Source organism: Myiozetetes cayanensis, unplaced genomic scaffold (assembly GCF_022539395.1).
Source record: "Myiozetetes cayanensis isolate MyiCay16 unplaced genomic scaffold, myiCay2020 scf2-11, whole genome shotgun sequence".
In the NCBI taxonomy this organism is placed as follows: Eukaryota; Metazoa; Chordata; class Aves; order Passeriformes; family Tyrannidae; genus Myiozetetes; species Myiozetetes cayanensis.
In genome coordinates this window covers 82,094,633-82,118,317 of record NW_026087411.1, presented here as the reverse complement: position 1 = coordinate 82,118,317, position 23,685 = coordinate 82,094,633, and the positions used below count along the sequence as shown (strand labels likewise).

The 23,685-nt window shown below is 39.7% G+C and overlaps 1 protein-coding gene across 1 annotated transcript in view; it reads left to right on the top strand.

Annotated features, from left to right (window-relative positions):
• Positions 1–11,604: 11,604 nt before the first annotated feature.
• Positions 11,605–23,685, top strand: part of TTK (TTK protein kinase) — a 28,752-nt gene continuing 16,671 nt past the window's right edge. Inside the window, exons 1-4 of the mRNA XM_050314259.1 lie at positions 11,605–11,653; positions 16,812–16,956; positions 17,202–17,427; positions 20,847–20,953. Of these exons, the coding sequence (XP_050170216.1) occupies positions 16,812–16,956; positions 17,202–17,427; positions 20,847–20,953 (478 nt within the window). The 5' untranslated portion in view covers positions 11,605–11,653. The remainder of the gene's footprint in view (positions 11,654–16,811; positions 16,957–17,201; positions 17,428–20,846; positions 20,954–23,685) is intronic.

Here is a 23,685-nt window from a genome sequence, read left to right as displayed (position 1 = left end):
GAACCAGTCTGAAATACTCCCTTCATCCCACTTTCCCTGTAGCAGAGTGCATCAAAAGGAACACGTATGTGAGCTGCACTACCTCAGTGGAGCATCCCGCTTTCACTGGGATTAAAGAAGTGCCACTGCATTTTTTATGAAAGTGATGACCACCAACAAAAGAGGGAGAAACCAGGTAAGGGGTGAAAAGCAAGATTCATGAGAACTCTGTCAAAGTTCAATTACTTAAAATGGCCATTGCTTTGGGGGGCAGTTATGACATACTTAGCTCGTTGTGTAACATCACCTATACTTCCCTTGCAGCCTTACTGATTGCCCACTTAGTAGTTCTTTTTGAATGCTTACAGGTTTGGTGGTGGGTTTTTTTTTTTATGTATAATTTTGGTTTCTGTTCTGGTTTTATTTTGTATTCTTCTAAGGTTGTTATACGTTACTTATATTCCAACTCCTCCCATTCACTTACCAATTTCACTAATATTTTATTTACTTCCGTCTTAAAGTCATTAATGAAGATGGGTCAGAAGTGCAATCTCTGTAGCATAATGATACATTGTTTGGATGCATTGATAATTCAGAGGGTGGAGTATTAATGATTGGCTACTTAAATAAATTTTGAACCCTACTTCTTCTAGTCATGAGGTGACACTTTGTTCCAGTACAAATATATTATTATTATATATGCAATAATAACAGTAACTGAATTTACATATTTATAATAGTATATTTCACATGAGGAACTGCAATGCTTACAAATCCATTATGATCATCACTTTTCATAGATAAAGAAGAAGAATAAAAAGAAAAGCTCTAAACCCTAGCTACATGTCAGTAAGACAGTGGAAGACTTACAAAGAAAACACAAGTCTTTTCCCTACTAGCTTTTTGTCAGGTCAGTTTTTATAAAATTGTTGAAAAGGAATGCTAAGAAAAGAAGCAGCTGGCAAGTAACAGGTGGCACAGAAATAGGGTCATAATTACACCCGAGGGGCAGAGCAAATGTTCCTATATGTTGGATTTATTGTCTGAAGGCCCTGTTTAAGCTTGTTGGACCTTCTCAGATGTAGTTATCCTCAAAGACTTTTCAGTTCTCTAATTCTCTAATTCTACTCTTTTCCCCAGTAGAGTATTTCTGAAAAATCAACCCTTCTGTTGGTTTTGTTTGTTTGTTTTAAAATTTTTTCCTGTTACTAAATATCACAGTTGCATTGGCTTATAGAAGCTCCATATGAAACTGGTATGTTAAGAAATTACTTCTTGGCTAAATATTTAGAAGTCACTTCATGGCCTTCTGGATAGTAGTATCATTTAGGTTACCCAAATTTAGATCTTAACATCACTTTTTCAAGACCAAATTCACAATTATATGAAGTATCTTTTCTTGCTTTCACTGGTTGTGGTAGCGTAGTTATCAAAGGAGACTTTTAATAGTTGCAGTGGTCTCAGGAGTTAACAAAGTCTGTGGAGCACCATGACCAACATTTTATACACCTCCCAGCCTTCTAAAGACTCCACACAGTCACACAGACTTAGGAATTAGCAGAAGCAAATCTTTACCCTATTTTCTCTGCAGGGTCATACAATCTGGCAATAAACAAAAGTGGCTTTGTATTAATTGGGTTTTTTTTAGATGCTGAAACAAGAAGTGTCTGATACCATACCATGTAGGTCATATTACAGCTATAATGTTGATTGCTGTTTAGGTGGCTATTACACCTCTTTTGAAAGGTACATGTTAAAATGACTGATACACATTATTGCGTTATGGCCACATGTTCACTGAAATACTCTAATAATGCAGTGAACAATGGTAATATGTTGTAATAATAACTTTAAGCCCTGATCTGGTATGGCAAACAAATGCATCTTTCACCCATGCACATACTTAAATTTACTACTTTGAGCTGCCCAAGTAAAACTACTTTTACTTGGTTCTTTCTGATAGTCTAAGCATTTTATACAAAACTTAACAATAGCAAAGCCTCAAGTCAGTCATTAATGAGGAAAGATGTTAAGAATAGATGTTGAACAAACTCAAGTCTCAGATTTCTTAAACTGGGTGGCATTCACAGATTATATCCCCCTGTCCACACCCCTTATTTTCATTAAATAGCAAATTGCAGGGCTTTCTAAGGGAGAGGCTTAAGGTACAAGTTTCTCTGGCCACGCTTAAACTAGTCACATAGAAAACACACTCAGGTTAAAGGGTGTGCAGAGGAACTCTGTGCACTTTCCAGGCAGGTGTCAGAGGACTCTCCCAGTACAACTGTGCCTTTTCTGAACTGGACTTCTTCCATGTTCAACTGCACCAGAATGTGGGCAGAAAAGATTGCAACTTGTGACTGTCTGATAATTGGCCTAAACTGATTGCTTTTGCCAAAGCTTTAATCACAGTAGTAGTAGTCAGCATTATTGACAGTTTTAGAAGTCAAAACTCAGATTTAAAATTTCACTAAGGAACTGAGTAAAAGCCAGTGTAACAAGCTTAAAAGATTTTATTAATAGTTAATACATACGATCTAACATTTTTAGAAATATTCAAGAATGCACTAATATAAAGTGTAGTGCAGTAGATATGGGAACTGTACTATACTTAATTGCATAAAATGGACTCTCAAAAGGAAATTTCTGACAGATATATATAAAAAATACGTTCTCTTCTGTTCTTTTTATGTGGACATCTAACAGAACCTACGGAGCCAGCATGACCCAAAGCAGTGAACCCGCACAAGTGCCTTTTTACAATTTCTCAACTATGTTCTTTTCTAGTTATCTCCAGCCCACATAAATTTGTAACTCAGTTTGGTCATATATGAAATAAGCTGCTGAACAACACCAGCTGGATCTGATGAAATCAATGTGTACAGCTGGGTATTATCCTCCTACTGGAGGTACCACAACTCACATCTCATCACGGATTTCCTGTGTGGCCTCATACATACATTGTACTGGCTAGATAACAGAAACAAAACACAGGGGAACTCCAGCTGAAAAGTCGTCCACGGCAGATTACTAATTATCCAGTATGCAGGTGAGCAATCATCTACTGTTTGTTGTACTCAGTGCCAATCTGTAGAAGCTGACACTATAATACGTCTACAATTATCACTGCTTGAAGTGGCTATATGTAATAATACACTTTTCCTCAAAGATTAGTGCAGCTATTGAGTGCCAAGGAAATCCTAAAATTAGAAAGTTCTTAGTGTGCTTGAATTGCTGTTGGGATCTCCGGGGTTGATCAAGAGGTGCGTTTTGGGCATCCTGTATGATGTAAGGTGTGCCACTTACTTTCCCATGCCTTAGTTTTCCAATAGAAGATGTGAATAATACTTCTCAGTCTTACATATGTGCCAAATACAAAATTCTCAGATCCTTTCAAGGCATTCTGATGAGATGGCAATGCACAGGAAAGCATCTGAAAATGAGAAGGCACTGATAGGATGAAAATGGTTATCTGGACTGTGTTAGCAATTCATCATTGAGAGGTACAGGCTGCCTTATTACTTCCAAGGGGCGTAAGTTAAAAACCTGGAAAGCAGGTGATCAGCTGAATTAAAGACATTTAGTTTTTAACTTAAAAATGAAATACAGATCCCCCAGTGAAAATGTGTATCCACGAAAGCAGGAATCTAGTAACAAATCTGGTTAGGAGATACAGCAGAGGACAGGATGAGGACAAATGATATTGCCTGTGGAATAAAGCAGTTTAGAAAGAATTCACTTTACCTTTTTTAATTGAGCGCAAGTTACACATTTAAACTAAGATGGCTATAGACATTCTCTTAACTGTCAGCTGAAAGGAAGAAATATACCTCCAGAGAATCCCTCATCTCATCTGAATTTTGAAAGGATGCAAGCTTAGACAATCTCCCCCGTGCTGGCTGCAAAGGGAACATGGATCACTAGCTTTGCCTGGTTATCCACCTTTCAGATAGCTCAGAGGTAAAATTAACCCTACCCTACATTTTTTTTCTTAAGTAACAGCTAGAAGCCTCATGCTAGCAGTTATGACTACCTTGGACATCCAAAGGGCAGACTTTGGCCTGTTTAGGAGCCTGGTTGACAGAGCCCCTTAGGAGCAATCCTGAGGGCAAAGGAGTCCAGGAAGGTTGGACATTCTTCAAGCGGGAACAAATAGGAGCAGGCCATCTCCATGTGCTGAGAGATGAGCCAGCAGAGAAGTCTGGCCTGGCTGAATAGAGAGCTTTGGCTGAAAATCAGTGTAAAAAAGAGACTGTAGCACCTTTGGAAGAAGGTGCAGGCAGTTTAGGAGGACTACAGAGATGTCATGAGGTTATGCAGGGAGAAAATTAGAAGGCCAAAGCCCAACTAGAACTTAATATCGTTACTGACATAAAAGACAATAAAAATGTTTCTATAAATACATCAACAAAAGAATCTCATAGAATCTCACAGAATGGGTAAGGCTGGAAGAGACCACAGTAGATCATCTGGTTCAGCCTCCCTGCCCAAGCAGGGTTGTCCTAGAGCACATTGCACAGGATTGCATCCAGACTGTTCCTGAGTATCTTCTCTGAAGGAGACTCCACAACCTCTCTAGGCAATCTGTTCCAGTGGTGGTCACCTGCGCAGTAATCAAGTTCTTCCTCATGTTCTCCATCCTTTCCTGGATGAGGCGGGAACATAGTGACAAGGGATAAAGAAAAGGCTGAGGTACTTAATGCCTCCTTTGCCTCAGTAAACCAGTTGTTCTCCAGGTACCCAGCCCCACAAGATGGAACATGGGGACTCGGAGCAGAATGAAGCCCCCATAATCCAGGGGGAAACAGCAACTGCTACAGCAATTAGACATGCACAAGTCTATGGGGCCAGCTGGGATCCACACAAGGATACTGAGGGAGCTGGCAGAGGTGCTCAACAAGCCACTTTCCATAATTTCAATTATTTATCATCATGTCTTCTGAAGCTTCGCCCTGTTCTAGTGCAGCCTGGATCAGTCCATGGCAAATGGTAGGGCTGTGTTTCCACTCCTGCGGCAGTCAATTCCAGGTGTACTGGATGTCCCTAAAGTGAAAATTAACTGTGTCCTGCCCTCTGCTGCCAGGGGACTGAGAAAAATGCATTAGCAAGGTCAGTTGGGACACCCCACTTGGCTGCCTTGTACTCCAGTTCACACTGAAGTTCCAGCACATCCAGTATAGCAGCACTCAGTGGTGGTATGACTTCATTCAGGCCACAATAGTCTATTGTCAGTCTCCATTCTCTCTTAGACTTTCACACTGGCCATATGGGGCTATTAAAGGGTGAGTCTTGCTGATCACTCCTTGGCTCTTCAGCTGACAAATCAGCTTACAGATGGGAATCAGGGAGTCTCAGTGAAATATTGCTGCAGATACACTGCAGTGGTAGTGATCAGCACCTGTTGTTCTTCAGCCTTCAGTAACACCACAACAGAAGGGTCCTCCAAGAGACCTGGCAAGGTAGACAGCTGCTTCCTTACCCTCGAACTCCAGACCACTGGACCCATTATCCCAGCATCGGAGCAGCCAGGTGACGATGTGCTCATGTGGATGACAGCTGAAATCTTTTCACTCATGCCACAGATCACTCAGGGATAGGGATCAAGTGGTTACCTCTCATTCTTCCTTTTCCTCCTGTTCTTGTGATAACTCTGCTTTGTCCTTCTTTACTAAGTGAGCTTTCATGTTCATTTCTTCTTGTGTACAGGGGCAGCTGATACCAGCACGAGTTGGTTCTCAGGTTGAGCTGCAGTGCCTGTCACGGGGATTGGATTGGCTGCAGTGTCTGTCATCGGGGTTGGGGTAACCATGGTGCCTGCTGTTTTGTTTTCTGATCCAGAGACTGTCTCTTCCCCTGAAGGGTATTGAACAGTGATGAACAGGGCTTGGTAGGCATGGGCCCTCCGTGAAAGATAAAAGGTTATAATTATTAATAGCTTCCAATAGATGGCTCCCAAAGTACAGTGATGACAGCAATGCTCAGAACAAATACCAGATTAGTTTCAGGACCAGCAATTCTATCATATCATAAGCCAGCATTACAAAGTACAGCAACATAATAACTTTAGCACAGTTCCTACAGGTGATACACTGCAAGTAAGGTACTACAAAATGCAACATTGAGAACAAGCACACCAACTCTGAGAGCAAATAAATCAGTATTGTGACAAGAGACTATTAAACTAACATAACAAAAGCTTATAATGAAATTATTCTCGTGCATTCTAGTCAGATTTGTCATTATCTCAAGACATCATGCCCCATGTTGGGAGCCAAAAAGAACTGTTAAGGACTGTTAGGGTTTAACCCCGATAGCAACTAAGCACCTCACAGCTATTGCTCATCACCACCTCCACCCCACCCCCAGTGGTATGAGTAGGAGAACTGGGGAAAAAATGATAGAACCCATGGGTTGGGACAAGAATAGTTAATTAATTGATATAAAATAAAATAATAATAATAATAGTAATGAAAAAAGGGAGTCAACAATAAAATAAAGAGAAATAAAACCTAAGAGAATGAATTGATGCAAAGTACAGTTGCTCACCACCTGCTGACTAATGCCTGTCTCATCCCTGAGCACCGATCCAGCCCTCCCATCCAACTCCTCCCACTTTATATACTGGGCATGATGCTCTCAGGTATGGAGGATCCCTTTGGCCAGTTCAGGTCAGCTGTCCTGGCCATGCTCCCTCCCAGCTTCTTGTGCACCTGCTCATTGGCAGAGCATTGGAAACTGCAAAGTCCTTGTCTTCAGGTAAACATTACTGAGCAACAACTGAAACATCAGTGTGTTATCAACATGACTCTCCTACTAAATCCAAAACACAGCAAACACATCCAGACCCACAGTACCAGCTACTAAGAAGAGAATTAACTCTATCCCAGCCAAAACCACTACAATGTGGCACTCAGGGACGTGGTTTAGTGGTGAACTTGGCAGTGCAGGGTTACTGGCTGGACTCGATCTTAAAGGTCTTTTCCAACCTAAATGATTCAAAGATCTCTCTTGTGCAACTGCTAGCTGTCTTTTGGCAATAGCAGAGGTTTACATCCAGATTAAGCAATTTGTTTGATAGATTTTGAACATTATTTGAGAGCAGTATTTCTTAAGCCGCAAAGAGAAAGAGAAGAACAAAGAACAGAAAATGTGAAAACAAGAAATAGAGTTATACAAGGGGTAAGAAGATCCTAAGAAGATTCTGATTCCCCAGGAAGAAGGTGTTGTGAAGAAACTTTGTGAGACCCATACATTTCAACTGATAAAGAAGACTGATCAATTCTTGAACACCAGAGATACATCTCTCGTGAGTGTCACGAATTCCAGAGTTCAAGGTAGAAACACACCAAAACCATCAAGCCCACCAAAAATGTGCATATGTAAGGAGTAAGGCAATGCTGAAAAAATATATCATGCAACCTCAGATGAAAGTAAGAATTACTCTAGGCTTAGTATAGAAACACATCGCATTGTATGGGATCCTCTATTACATTCTAAACTAGGTGTTTGGACTGAATTTCTCTGTTGAAATGTCTCTTTTTGTTGACTGTAGAGTGAGCTTATATCACTAGATTAGACAAGATACTTAAATCTAGATGAATAAAGAGGAATAAGATAAATTTTGGTTCAATACCAGTGTAGGTATCACACTATCAATACGTCGTATGTGGTGCCTGTGGAAAGCTAATGATAACAACCAATTGAATTAATAAAGCATAAACACACATTTCATTAGTTTTTATAATGTACTGTCAATCTTGAAAATATTATAAGCATAATCTTGAAAATATTATAAGCATAATCTTGAAAATACTGTAAGCATCAGAGGACCCATGTGAAGAACACAATAATTATTGCATACAGCCAAGAATTCAAACCAGAGAGGCCGAACTGTTCTACTTAGTGCGTTTGCATTACTATAATCCAAGAAGAACGGGACAGGTCAGAGAAGCAGCTCCGCTTTTAGCAGCCTTAGGCACACCGCAGATGGGGGATCGGCTTAGGAAGGATCCCTCGGAGGGAGAGGCGGAGACGTCACCTCAAGGAGCTGGTCAGGACACACAGCCCCGCTGTTCTGTTACACATAAACCAAGCTTCAAAATATAACCTGCCGTGGCTAACAGAGGAAAGCTTTCTCAGACACACAGTTTAATAAGTTCTCGCTAACCCCTTCCCGCGCGCTTTGCACCCACAGCCCGTTCGACCCCACCGCGCCTGCGCACGAACCTCTCCCGCTCGGACCCCACAAGGAGCCGGAGTTGGGGGGGGGGGCTGGCGCGCGGCCGCTCTCCTCCAATGGGCGGGCGTGTTTCCCTCCTGCGGCCAATCAGCGCTCGCTTCCCCCACCCTGACCAATGGGAAGGGCGCTCTCGGGGCGGCGGTCCCATTCGAACGGGGAGCGGCGCGCGCAGCCCCTCGGCCGCGGTGAGGGAGGGACGGGCTGGGCCGGGCCCGGGGGGGGAGAGCGGCCGAGCTGAACCGGGCAGGGCCGGGCAGCGCAGGGTAGAGGGAGGTAAGAGCGGCCGGGCAGGGTAGAGGGGGCGAAGAGCGGCCGGGCGGGGCCGGGCAGCGGGAGGGAGAGCGGCCGGGCGGGAGAGCGCAGCTCGGGGCTGAGGGCGGCCAGGCCGGAGGACAGGACGGTGCCGGTGTAGCGGTGAGGCTGCAGAGGCGCCGGGCCGGGCCGGGCTGGGCCGGGCTCCTCGGCCCTTCGGGGGCTGCGGCCCCGCGGGCAAGGAAACCTGGTGCAAACTCTGTTCTGCTCCCGCACCGCCTCTGCCCGCGGCCTTTGTTTGTACCGCGGGGCATCACTTGCGGCGCTGCTGCCAAGGCTCTCCCTGACAAGCCTGTTTTGCATCTTCGAGTTTTACGTTTTCCGTGTCCAACGTTAGAATTTACTGCTTTCTTATTTCTTTTCACAGGTAGTATTGCTAATTTTTTAAAATCGATGGTGGTTTTTCTTGGCGTTGGGCGGCTTTGTTTTTCTTTCAAGAAAATCCTGATTTAGGACTTGCAAAGAAAATCAAAGATAGACTATACACTTGTGTAGGGTTTTTTGTAAAGCCTGAGTAAATGCTTCAGAAACACCATGATTCTATATATTTTGGGAAATAGTTGCTGGATAAAGGAGAGGCTTCTTGTTGTGGTTGCAACAGAAGTGAGTTATCAACTCTGTCTAGGTAGGGAGCTAATTAATAATCTTTTAGAATCCAGTCTTGGGATCAGGGTGTCATATGTGGTATGAGGTAAGCTGAAGTTGGAGAGAATTTGGAGGGCTTTACCTCTCGTTTGAAGTCATGTTTTGATGACTGCTTATGGAAGAATTTAGCTTGTCTCTTTCTTATAACCAATTTTTTTAACATGTTTCTGAAGCAAGGAAAAGTTGAAGGATTTCTTTCATATGCTTACCATTGAAGTTTGCTCTTTAGAATTTAGCCTAAAAACTTGCATGGTTTAACAACGTCTTCAGCTTTTGTGACTTCCCGTGGGTTTTTAAAGAAACAGCAGTGTAAAAACTGTTATCTGCTCCTTCACGTCATTAAAAAGTACTGGCTTCTGATGTAATATCCACAGAACGCTAATTGATAATTGGATGGATGCCATGTGTTTCTGGAGATGGTTGTGTGTTGTTACAGCGTGTTCCCATTCTTGCTTTGAACCAAGGGGACAAGATCCTGGAGGCAGGAGCTTCTGAACACTGAAATGTCCATGTAATAGAGCCTGATGTTCAGGAAGGGTCCTTGGTAATACTGAAGTGTGTTTATGTGGCGTTGATGTAATTGCACTTGGAGATAGTTCTACTTCCTCTAACAGACAAGATTTCCTGTACTACATGCAAGAATATGTATCTTTCCTTAAGTGGTGAGCACTAGTAAATGATTACTGGAATATGCAAACAGAATAATGGAAATACTGTAAAAAAAGGTGGACACAGTGAGTTTTCTGCCCTTGTTTGTTTGTGATAGGAAGGGAAGGACAGTATGTGGGAGGGGGTGTCAGAAACATATGCATGGCTAAAGTTCTTGATTTTGAGGGATAGGTGTCATTTCACCTCTTCTACAGAGAGGACTTACTTGAAGTTCTTTATTGTGTAGTATCTTGACAGTAGTAGATGCCTTAATCAGGCCATAGGAAGCGAAACAAATACTTAAGGTAACAGGGTAGCTACAGTGGTGTGGACATATAAGGAAAATGGTCTTAAGCTCTGCCAGGGAAGGTTTAGGTCAGATATTAGGAAGAAATTCTTTACAGAGAGGGTAATCAGGCACTGGAATGGGCTTCCCAGGGAGGTGGTGGATTCTCTGTCCCTGGAGGTTTTTAAGATGAGGCTGGATGTGGCACTGAGTGCCATGATCTAGTACCACAGTGGTGTTTGATCAAGGGTTGGACTTGGTGATCTCAGAGGTCCTTTCCAACCTGGCTGATTCTATGAAAATGTAGGTAATAGGATAATGTTAATTTCCTTTACTGGGCTGATCAGTTCATTTGGAGGATAAAAGCCAGCTAAACTCTTGGGCACTTAGTTAAAATTCTTACTGCCCTCTGTACTTCCTTGGGTAGACAAATGCAAAATATCAGTAGATTCCAGGGGTGAGAACAGTGTACCTTTTTGTTCAGTAACTAAAAAGTGTTTTCATGGTTTCTTAAAATTTGCATTTGGGGAGAAACTGCATCTGGCTTCATTTGGAAACTGAGCAAATAGTGAAAGTATTTCAAGACTGGATGATATTACTTCTTTTTTATGAATAAATATCTTTGAGTGGATTACACATGAAATCATGTGGCTGACCTGTACTGCCACTTCATCCAGTTGCAATGTATACTGATTTTTAGTATGTCCTTTGGCTCCTTGTTTAGTGGGTCTGTGTGAGGGGTTGGAACTACTACACTGTATTTAGAGGTAGTGCTGTATTTTCCTGATCTTTACATGCATGTTCTCCGTTTCTTGGTTCCCTGTCCCTAACTTTGTCTCCTGCAGGGATTTCTAGATCTCCGTTGTGCTGCAGTGTAGTTGTTGCAGTTGGAAGCTCAGTTCCTGGTGTGTGTGTGTAACAGTGTGTGGCTGCTTTAGGTCTTTGCTGTCTTTCAGATTTTGAACACGTAGCCCAGTGAAATTGATGGCAAATGCTTTCTTTAAAGGTAATCATGCAGCAGATTAAGAAAAAAGGAAAGTCTGAATACTTGCTTATGGTTGAACTTTGGCATGAGTAGAAGGACTATTGGCAAATCATGACAATACATAGACAAATATGCCATTAGTGTATTTTTTTTTTTTTTTCAGTTTCCAAACGTCCTATCAAGCTGACTGGTTTGGAAGTGATTGCCTACATTCACAAAGTAATCTTCGAGCTATTTTGTCCTGTTTTTATTACTATATAGGAATAATTTTATTGATTTAATGAAAACTGTGTTTCTGGGATATCACAAGCATGAGGCAAGATTACAGGGTATGCTGATTCATTTACTTTTCAATGTCTAACCATTCAATTTCTGATACACAGGCACTTCTTCAGGACTGGAGAGCTGCATTTTTTTCCTTGGGGCTCATGGGATCATCTGAGGTAGTCTGACTGTCATCCACCTTCCCTTTTTGACAAGGCATATCCATTCTTCAGGAAAGATTTTCTCCACAGTAGTACACATTGAACCTTGAGCAGTTAAGCAGCACACCGGAAATGTAAGTTTGATGTGTACTGTTGAGACTTTAAATCAAATTTATGCAGAAATTTATTTTTCTTTTTGTCTATTGCATTTGGCAAGCTGTCACTGCAAGAAGAATAATGAACCTTTGATATTGGTGAGGAAAATATGAATACTATGTTTAAAAAAACCAAAATTCATCTGGGAATTGTTAGCAATTACAGTTGTAATGAGAGATTGAGATATTTCTGAACACGAGGTAACTTTCTTTTGGTTATCTTGGTGCTTCAGATTTTGGAGAATCTGACTTCACCTATACTTCAAGGGAATGGGTAGAGCTCAAGGACAGATCTCTAAGGATATTCTCACCCACAAAGAGGAGATTGGAGTATCTGATTCCCTGTAGTCCTTTCTACTGTGTTTTTAAAAGGCAAAACTGCAGTGTGTACCAAAATTTTCCTTATGAAATGAATAATTGTCATCTTTAGTCTTTGCTATAGTAATCACTTATGTAATCTTTAGCAACATGATCTCCAGAAGATGAGGCAGTTTATAGACCCACTCAGCCTAAACTGACTCTTAGGGAGAAAAATATATTAAAGGAAGTTCCAAACAAGCATTGAAAATTAAATTACTACTTAATTATTAATTATTCAATGTATCTTTTTGAAGATAAATGAGGAGGGTTCTTTTTTTTTTTTTTTGTCTTAGCTCAGGGGAATAAAAATTGTATTTCAGATACTACTAATTTAGCACATAGTCTCTAACTTTCATAATTATTTTTTTCTGTACAGGTCTTACTTCCAGGTATATTTGGGGGGATGCTTACTTCTACTTTACTTAGACCACTGAAAATATTTAATTTTGTGAAGGAAGGGACCATTTTCAGAACTTAGTGCATTTTTTGCTTTTCTGCAAAGATATTCAAGTTAGGTCTTAAATGTCTCTCCAGACTCTAAGGTGCTAAGACCTCTTCATAGTGGTAATGTAGATAGGGCTTGTGCCAGACTAAGTCTTGGAGTTTATACAGAGAAACTGTGCTTTGAACCTACAAAACTTCCATATAGGCAAGAGCAGGCTTAATATTCTTGGTGTGCTATTTCTAGTACAGGATGAACATGAAATATGGCTACTATTGCTTGATAAGCAAGCTCTGTAAGCGTAATAATCTTTCTGATTTATGGTCGCTGCTTGTGGAAAGCTGGTACTCTTAAAGTAATGCCAACCTGTAGTGACTAATGCTCTAGAAATTAATTATAAGACTTCCTGAGAGTGGTGCCTTGTTTATTTTTTAGATAGTGGGGTCAGAGGTGAATGAACTTAATTTATCCCATTCAATTCCTTCTCTATCAGTAATTCCTCTGAAAATAGATCTAATGTTTCTGAGCCTTCCAGCAACTTTGCACTGACCTCTTATACCTCAGTACCAAAGGAACAATGACCAACAATTCACTGTAAAACTAAACTTAGTCTTTCTTTGAACCTATTTAGTCTGTCCAAAGTGCATTACTTTCCCTGTTTCTGGACCTAGCTTCACAGTAATTAGAAAGTCAAATCCCCTGGATATGCACTTAATTCACCACAGTTTTTAATATCACAATTCTCATGTTCATTAGAGGCATGGAACATTGATGTGGGAAAGGCTGTGATCAGTGTAAAAGATTTTAATTGTAGCCAAAAAATGAAGTAACTAGATCCCTGTAATAGATTGCCAGATGTGCATAGATGGTAAGGAATGTAGAGACTTATGTTAATGATTTTTAGAATATAATTAGGTTATTGTGAATGGGAGGGGATGTAAACTGGGAAGGTGTTTGAATTGTGAAAATGCTTGGTTGTGCTGCATCTATTTAAATATCTGAACTTTTTTTTTCTCTTTCACTAACTGTGCAGAAAAAAACTGCAAGCTTTCTGTGTATCCCCAACAGCTGTTTTTTATAACAGTGGTTTTCAGCAGTTGTTTATTGGTGAAGCTCTCAAGTCTTTTAATGAAGTGTTGGATAATTTTAATTTCAGTATAGTTTAATTTGCTGTGTCTTTACTAGTCTGTGTTGATCTGAAAGTTACACCCTTATAGTCAACAGATCCCTCTTGAGTACCACTTTACCATGATACATTGAGACTTGAGAGTGAAGAGCTTAACACTTTTTACATTTATTTAGACATGTTACAAACTGCAAATCTAGATTTAAATTACTGTATGATAGCTAAGTTACTCTTATAAAAGACTCAGAAAAAATCTTCTAGCTTTTCCAAAATACCAAGTTCAATGATACTCACTTTTACCTTAATTTGTTTTTACATCTTTTTACCAACATTCTTTCTTTTTCAGTGTGCTCTAAAAAAACTGTGTGCACCCTGCCCTGATTTGTAATTAGGTAGGAACTTCTAAGGCCTTACCTAGTTTATTCTTTAGAAAGAATCCTGTGTCTGGCAGACTCTTCTGTCATAATATCTTTTCACACTTCTACCTGTCTGTTAAACTTGCAAGATTGTGACTCTCCATCCTTGTGGTGAGACAATCCCTAGGTCCTCTTATCAGTCACAAACTGTGCAAACTAAGGCTGTAGATGGATGGACTGTGTATCTTTCAAGATATGTATTTATTTCTCCTGAAATCTCTTCAGGCAGAGATGCATAGTTCATCCCTGCCTCATCACAACCTTAATGAATAATTCTGAGTAAGCCTAAGCAGACTTGTTTCCTTTACTTCATATGTAAAAGCAGTGGGAACTTTGAAATATTTGTCTTCACTGCTAACCATGAGAGCAGACATTTAGAGTTGAGTATTCATCTGTGACTTTGCCCATTTCCAGCCAATTTTGTTCACACTGCTCCAACACAGTTTTAGCTGCACTGAAGCTTTGTAAGTTATTTTTCAGATTAACTATAGTGAATAAATTTGGGAGTCAAAAGTAGACATACAGAGAGGTTTGTGTAGCATACCTATGAGTGAGGAAAACGATCTTTTTTTGTCAGCAAGCTGCCACCCATGTCAGTGATACTATTGTGACTTTTGAAAATGTAATATGACTTGTTCTTTTGAAAATATGCACAAGAGTGCCCTTCCTGAACAGAGTTTATAGGAAGGTTGACCATACATAGTTTTATCTTAATGTTTTTAATATTTCCTTTTGTAAGCCTCAAATTACTCCAATTACATGTACACACTTTATAGTAGTTGACAAAGTACATGTTTACCTTGGGGTTCTCCCAACCTGCACATATGTCTACCTGCACAGGCTTTTCACAGGCTTTTTATATCTTTGTTTTGTAGAATCATAGAATGGTTTGAGGTGGAAGGAGGGATGCCTTGGGTAGGAACACCTTCCGCTAGACCAGGTTGCTCAGAGCCCAATCCCACCCAGCCTTGAACACTTCCAGGGGTGGGGCATCCACAACATGTGGATGAGCAACATGTTCTAGTGCCTCACCGCTCTTACAGCAAAGAATTTCTTCCTAATATCTAATCTAAACTACCATCTCTGTTTGAAGCCATACCCCTTGATCCTGCCACTACAGGCTCCTCAAGCTTTCTTGTAGGCCCTTTTGGGTACTGGAAGGCTGCTGTAAGGTCTCTCCAGAGACTTCTGTTCTCCAGGCTGAACAACCCAGCTCTCTGTACTGTTTTCATAGCAGAGGTGCTCCAGCCCTCTGATCATAGTGTGCTCTGACCAAAAGTATTCTCAGATCATAGTGTGGCCTGGGAGGGAGGGATGCACCACCACATCATCTTCATTGCCCTCCTCTGGACCTGCTCCCGTAAGTTTATGTCCTTATGCTGGGGTCCCAGAGCTGGCCACAGTATTCCAGGTGGGGGGCTCACAAGAGCAGAATAGAGGGAGAGAATCGCCTGCCAACCAAACTTCTGGTGACGCAGCCCAGCGTACAGTTGACTTTCTGGGCTGCAAGTGCACCCTGCTGGGTCACATTGAGCGTTTCGCCCACCAACATCCCCAAGTCCTTTTCTTCAGGGCTGATCTCAACCCATTCTCCACCAAACTTTTCTCATCTTCTGATTACCGTCTTCTGGCTAGCTCTCCCTCCATCATCAGTTTTAGTTTCTGAGTGGATTATATTCCTTAATATAAAGCAGACATTTCAACCAGGAATTAATAAAAAAGTTGAATATTATTTATTACAAGCAATGTGGTATAGTAATTTGTTATATATCCCTACTGGTTCACTTGTTTTCAGTGGTTTGTCTTTATTTTGTGTAATCTCTTGGAATGAATCATTTTGGGATAGACATCTAGGTGGTAAAATTTTGCAACAGCAAAAGAGGACTAGGACGAGGAACTATTTAGAAATGCTTGATTTAGAAGCTAAGTGGCATAAATAAGTGTACCACATGTCAATAAGTGCTGCTTTAGACATGGATAATTTTAAAATTGAGACATAACAAGAATGAATTGATATTCTTTATATCAGTTATACATTTATTATGTTAAATAAAAAATATCATGTTTGTTACTGAGAGAAAGTAATGCTAAAATGACTGGCTATGAAACATGCTTGTTTAAGTGAGGGGTGTGTGTGTGAGAGGTGACACATCTAAGGTACTCTAAGCCAGCCTTTTGGATGTCACCAAATGAAAGTCTGTCCTTCCTCCCTTTCCTTTTTTTTTTGTCTGTATGCTGACACAGGGGAGAAAGCAGAAGAAATATCAAGCAAAATGGTAAAAGCTCTTCCTGCTTTATGTGTAGTTTTCTGCTGGGATTTGTCCCTGAGCCAGGTCACTGTGAAGCCTGACAAGTGCTCTCGTTTCATTGCAGTTTATTCAAGTGAGGCAGTAAGAGGGCACAGCTGGGAGGAGGACTGTCTCTTAACCAGCCTAAGGTACAGATTCAGGATGTGCTTCAATGCAATAGACTCAGAGCTATTTCAGGCAACTCATCCTACCCCCCAGTTTATTCAAACACTGAATGCACCTTGCTGGAAAGGGCTACTGTGTAGCATGGACTAGGATTTGGGTGGATCAGTTAAGTGCCAATTCTTTTTGTTCATCGAAGTTGTCCTCTGTGAAGAGGTTTATTCGTTTGACTACCATGACAAAAGGCTTAATAGAATATTTGTTACATAATGTACTTGAGTCTCAAGCTGCAAATTATGCAGGAGAGGCTTTCCCATGGTAATTCCAGTGAAGGTGAGCTACAGCAGGGTAACTTCCCTGTGTTTTAACCTTGTGTCTGCAGATGGAGGAGACGGACCTAAGTGAAAGAGGATTGCCACAAATTGCATCAATCATGAATAGAGTCAGAAACTTGAAAAACAAATACAGAAATGAAGACAATATCACAGATGAGCTTAACTGTACTAAAATCTCAGCGGATACAACAGGTATTTGGCTTTAATATTCTTTGTCACTTGTGCAATGGATCTTAACCTAGACTGAGTAAAAGGATTTAGCATTTCTTCAGTATTAAGGACCACAAAGTAAATTTTGTTCCTCTTTGTTTCTTAAGGTTGCTCTGATCTTGTTTAAAAAGTAAAATCAGTAATTGTCTTGCGAGATAGCTTGTAAGAAGTATTTTCTTCCGTGCATGTTTGCATTTTTAATCAATCATTTTTTGTTTTTCTGTCAGATAACTCTGGAACTGTTAATCAAATAATGTTGACAGCAAATAATCCAGAAGATTGGCTATGTTTTTTGCTTAGACTAGAGAAAAAGGGTACTCCTCAGATGGATGTTAGCCTACTGAATAGACTCATTGGTCGTTACAGTCAAGCGGTGACTGCATTGCCTGCAGAAAAGTACAGTCAAGATGAGAGCTATGCTCGCATCCTTGTGAGATTTGCTGAGTTGAAAGCGTAAGTATAAATTTTCAATATAAGAACTCATCATTCTGTGCTTGAATTATGATAAAAATACCTTGTTTTGTAAGTGGTTTCTGCAACAAATTATTATTGAGTGTGTATGTTTTCCTATTGTCTGTTTGAAACTGAGCAGCTTTGGTAAGTCAGTTTATCAGTTGTCTCTACAGTCCTTGCATTTTTCGTATATGCTAATAAGCATATGCAAAGATTGTTTAGAGCTGTTTGATTTAGAGATGTTAACACCTTTTTCTTGACTCTATATGTAAGGTATATGTAAAAAGCAGGAGACTGTTTTTTCAGTTTTATACTACTATGCTTTCTCCCTTGCTAGGACTCAGAACAGTTAAATTACCTGCCTTAGGATAGGAAGAATGTCTCAGAACATTGTTCTTTACTTCCATACTTTGAAAATTAATTTTGGTTGTAGTCATTAATTGCTTTATTCAGTCCAGATGGATCAACAGTGTGGTTGATCAGGGCAGGGTCATAATTTGAATTTTTCATAAAGACTTCTTCTGAAGTATCTTGAAATATCATTACAACAAATATTTTGATGAAGAGCTGTAGTTGAATATTGCAGCAATATAACAATTAGAGCTGAGCAGGTGGTCTTCCAGTGAACATGACTAGTCTTTTTCTTGTGTGTCCTTCCTCCATTTGACTCTTTGGCATGTGGCTTCATCTTGCAGTATAATTGTCTACTCTTTGTACTGTCATTTTCATGGATCTCTCTGCATCACTGTTTACTAAAAGCATACAATGGAAGTAATCTGTTGAATCCCCTGTTGAGAAATGAACAGGAGTGAATAGTTACCTTCTTGTGAATCCATAGTATCTTGAAGAAGTAAGGTGTTCATGTATAACTGGAATAAAGAATGCCTTCCAGAAAGACTCTAGAGATACTGAGAGATAGCATTCTTGTTTAAAGGTTAGTTCCTCAGAACAGAAACTGTGTAACATAGGCTTCTGGATGATACTTTGTGGAATTTCTTTCCAGAATAGCAATTGGATGCTCTTATCCAGTCACATCTTTTATCTCGTTATAGGAGAGTTTAAGTTGAGAAAAATTGTTTCCCTAGTCACTTGGACCTGTTTCCACTTGATTTTTAGAACATGGTTTGAAAAACAGATCTTCTAAGGTATATGTACGAGTTCAGTATCTGTGTGTTGTATTTCAGAAAGTAAAACCGAAGGTGCTGTCAGTTAATGTGTTAATATTATGACCAGTTTTAGATACGATGTCTCACTGAAATGTTTTTAGTTGTTTCACTTCTACAGCCTTTAGGGACCTTCTTGGGAGAGTAGTCTGTCTCATTGCACTATGAAAATGCACTTCACAGCTATACTAAAATATCTTGTGCTTTGATAGCCAGCACTACTGTAGAATCTACCTGTTTCACTGGCTAGTTCAGATCTGCTCTTTTTGTTTTCTGCTGAATATTTTTAATTGGCATATACCATCAGTCATATGTTTCCTTACTTGTCTAATGAAAATTTCTTTTTAACTCCAAATGCCTTTTAAAAAATGTACCCACCAAAAATCTGGTGTAGCATCAATCTCAATGGAACTCTACTGTAACCATCCCCCTAAATGATGGTTCCTCATTTGAAAATTACTTTCAGATATTAGCCAGTTCTTAATCATCTATTATAAGCTAATACTTTCTTGTCCAGAGTGGCATCTAATATCAATTATTTATATAAAACGACATTTATGAACTGTATGTGTAATCACACCAGCAATGATTTTGATTGCTTTTAACTAATGGGACCTAAAAACTACTAAGGTTGTTTGTCTGTATTTTTTGGAGATTAATCTTAAGTTAATCAGTGAGTGGTTGTTTGGATCTTCTGTGTTTGGCATTTTAGTCATTGCTCATAATTTTTTCTCATTGCTTATAATTTTTTTGTTTGAAATTTCTCTGGTGTTCCACTCTGGGTTTCTCAGTTCCTGTGTGTCAGTTTGTCTAGTACTATGTATTTTGTCTCTGGTTGGTGTTAGCTCCTATTAAAGAAAATCCTGTCATTTCGTGACTTCCTAGAGTGCTTCTGGTTGATTTTTTTAGCTATTGCGAATAAAGCAACACTGATGGGTGCTCTGATTATACTACCTCTGAGGGGATGAGAAATATGCTTTTCAGGAGCGTTCTGTTTGCTATGAGGTCTCCATGCAACCTTCTCTTCTCCAGGCTGAACAGCCCCAGTGTTCTCAGCCTCTCTTGAGAGGAGAGGTGCTCCAGCTGCTTAGTCATCTTTGTGGCCCTTGTCTGGACTCTTGCCAACAAATCCATATCCTTCTTATGCAGGGGTCCTGGAGCTGAACATGTGTTTAAGGTGGGGTCTCTAGAGTGGAGTAGATGGGGAGAATCACCTCCTTCGACCTGCTTTTGATGCAGCCCAGGATACATTTGGCTTTCTGGGCTGTGAGTGAACATTGCCAGGTCATGTTGAGTTTTTCATCAACCATCACCCCCAAATCTTTCTCCACCCAGTGAGTAGGTTTGAAACTGGATTATTCCATTCTTGGCACTGGACCTTTATTGTCCTGGTATCTTCTCTAGCTGCATTCTGTTGTGCCAATACTTTCTGACCAATTATGATACTGAGGTTGTCTGAAGAACCTTTGAATGTACTCTGAAATAGTCAAAGGCAAACAGTGCATCTGTGTCTGATGATCTGTGTTGTACATTAACCATGCCAGGCCTGCTCTCATGTAATGCTTCTGACTATAGCACAGTGCCACCAAGTGTGTGGCATTTGATGCCTGTTGCTAGTGCGTTGGGTCTTGTTCTTTCTATTGCTATCCAAGATACTCCTGCTTTCTATTGGAGCTTAAAATTTAATAAACTCTTGGAAAGTGAACTTAATTCATGTTAGAGTCTTCTTTCTTTTGCTCAGACTTTGCCTGCAGGTGGGTTATTTCATGCCTGTCCTATTGCTTTGGGTAATCAGAGATGAGTTCAGTAAATCTACTAGAGTCTAATAACATGCTTAAACTATGATCGATTATCTCATCCTGCTTGTATAGGAGTGGTTGTGTCTACCAGAATGGTGATGTTTCTCTGGAAGGGCTGCAGGTGGGTGTTCTGTACTGTTTAGTGAGTGCTCAGAGGGAAAATATCGGCATATTTTGAGGCATAATATGAGCAGCGACAAGGAAGGAGTCCTTCAACTTTCTCTTCTGATTTGAGTACTTTTTGGATTTTTGGAAAGGTTCAACTTTATATATTTCAATTATTAGCTTTCTAAGGTTTGTTGTGTATTTGTAGTACACTGATTGCTCGAAGGGAGAGGAAAATCTTTAGCTATAGATGGGTTGCTTTTCCAGAGTTATCTAAAGCCATTATCCAGCACATGGAACTTGTTTCTCAAGCTCTTCACCTTTTGTAACTCTTAATGTGCTGTCTTTACAGTCTTCAGGATCCAGAGGAGGCACGGGACCAATTTCATCTGGCCAGACTGAACTGCAAGAAATTTGCTTTTGTGCACGTGGCTTTTGCACAGTTTGAGCTATCACAAGGTGTGTAAAAAAACTTGTTTGGTGTTGCTGTTCTATGTTGTTCTAGGTTTTGCTACATTATTTGCAAGGAAAGTGATAAGTATTAAATCTGAAAAAAAAAAGCTGGATTTTTTTTTTTAAACAAAATTTACTGAGAATGTGGGTTCATTTTTGAATGAAAACATGCACACTGTTCATGATAGTTTTCTTCCTTTTTAGAAATAATTTTCAAACAGAATGAAAATCCATTGATGAAACTCATTGATGAAGCAAGATGAAACTATTTTCTATTTTTTTTTGTCTTAGATCTTGCAGTGGAAGGTTTTTGTTTAAGGCTCTCGCTGCACTGAGTGAAGCTCAAATTTGGGTGGTGATTTCCCTTTAGATACTTTGCTTGTGGAACAAATACTGTCTTCTTTGAAACAGCAACTGTAGTTTCTTGGTATGTTTTTTATTAAACCGAGATACACTATCAATGTGTAATTTGGTTGCCTGGTACTTGGTAGCAAGGCTGGGTTGCTGCCTGTGGGTATTTTTGGGTATCTCTTCCTTCCATGAGTGATTTGAGCAGTGATCGTCACCCTGTTTATTTCTTCCTTTAATGTCTTGCTCTGTACAGAAAGACAACCACATCCCATTAAAGCTGTTTTCTTATTTGAAAACAAAAGGCTTGGTGGATATATCTTGATTTTTTTGTGATTTATTTTTCTTTGTATTTGTTCTTTTTTTTTGGTATCATTCAAGCTGTTTGCTGCCTGGTATAAGAAATGCTTCCCAAACTTAGCTACAATAAATAATTAAATGAAATTAATCTGCCTATTCTACTCTCTGGATTCTGAATACATTTTACATTTTTATTTCTCTTCATTTACTTCTGTTTATTTTCCACTTGTAGTGGTTTTCTCTAAAAATTTTTCACTCCAGTATTACTTCTTAACTGTATTTTAGGATACAGTTTAGATGTTCAAAGAGTGTCCCATGATGCAGAGCTGTTTTATTAAAATCAATAATAGATACTTACTTATCCTCTCACATTTTCCAGTTTTTCTTAACTGATAGGTTTATTTGTAACGGAGCAGGAAAGGCTGTGGAAATCCCCCTCAAATACATGCTATGTAAAATAATTGATGGAGGAAGTTTTTACTGAATATGATTCTACAGGATGGGGAGAAGACAAAAATTTGCCTGTTGTGACTTGAAATTACACAGTCTTTCTGTTTCACATAAATCAGTTATCTGACCACTCTTGCTCTAATATAATCTTGTGGTATTGAACTTCTAAACAGTAGTAAATAGTAGTTAATAATTTGCTTAGTGAGCACTGTATGTTTATTGAAGCAGATAATAAGACACTAATTCTGCAATAATAAAGATATTGTTAAATAAGTGTAATAAAACCTATTGTGTAATTTAAGTGTAGAAATGTTGCTACAGGTTACCAGTGACTAAATTCATCCTGTAGCTGTGGGATGTGTTCATGCAATAGTTTATCTTACTTTGACAGCAAGTAGTTAACATAAAATGAAGTCCTAATCCCAAAGGAAATAAACCAGTTATGATTGGCTTTGTATCTCCAGTGTGCTCTCTGATTTGTATCTGTTACCCTTGAGCTGATCTAGGTGTCATTTGGAAATGTGTATGGAGCTGTAGTGTCCCTGCTGCTTAAAAGAGGATTAATGAACATGTGATTTGTATAGTGTTACTTAAGAGTGCTGTTCCTTTTCCACTGAGTGTGTCCAGCTTAGGCCAGAGGGAAAGGAGGAGTGTAGTGCTTTGTTGCCTCCTCATACCAGTGATTTGAGCAGTGCTTTGGAACACCTGTCAGTATGTCCCTTTGCATTAAGAACAAAAAGTTCATTGTATATTCGCTTCTTTAACTCACAGTTTTGCTCAAGATAAAGCTCAAGTTGAAATTATGAAATCAGAGTTGGCAAATTGATGCTGATTTCTTAATAATTGAATATTATTGGCCTGAAAATGGAGTGACACAGTAAAAGTGCCAATTTAATTTTTTTTTTTTTTACTTAAAAACTAACTACAATTTCATGTAAATAGGTCAGATGAGGGTCTGTCTTGTCCTTACTTGGGTGCCTTGGTTAGTGTACTTGAAGCAAGATTTGCTGTGAATTGGTCAGAACTCATAAGCATAGATAAAACTCTACTTTTGGCTATATAAAGTGTTATGCTGAGGTGGATGATTCAGGCTTGTGGTATGTGACAAAGTGGACAGATTGAAACTCAGAAATACTTCTGACTTTACTTTTGTGCTTTGGATCCTCATCTGTTAAGGGGGATGAAGCAGTTAATTTTTCACATGGGTGTTTTGGTGTCATGCTTTTTCTTACTCAATGAGACACATAACACTAGGAGGAATTACTTTCGAGTAGCAGGTCTTGTTGAAGCAAGGTGTGGTTACTAAATATAGCCAAAGATAGAACCACAGAATGCTGGTTAAGGATTCTTAAAGCCTATGCACCTGCTAATGATTTGAGAGAAAAAAGCAGTGTTTGACCAAATGGTTAAAAACCAAGCTACAACAAATAAGCACAACACAGATTTAAATGAAAACATAGCCAATCTAATTTTGATGTTTCTTTGTTTCAGTGTCTGACATCACCCATTTAATATTCTTAAAATAGGTTACTTAAAGCATGAGTTCCTAATGCATACATGGCAGTATCCCCAGCCTGAACTGCAGGCAGCATTGACATCCAACTTGAGTTACTGGTGGGGTTTTGAGTGCTGGAGATGTG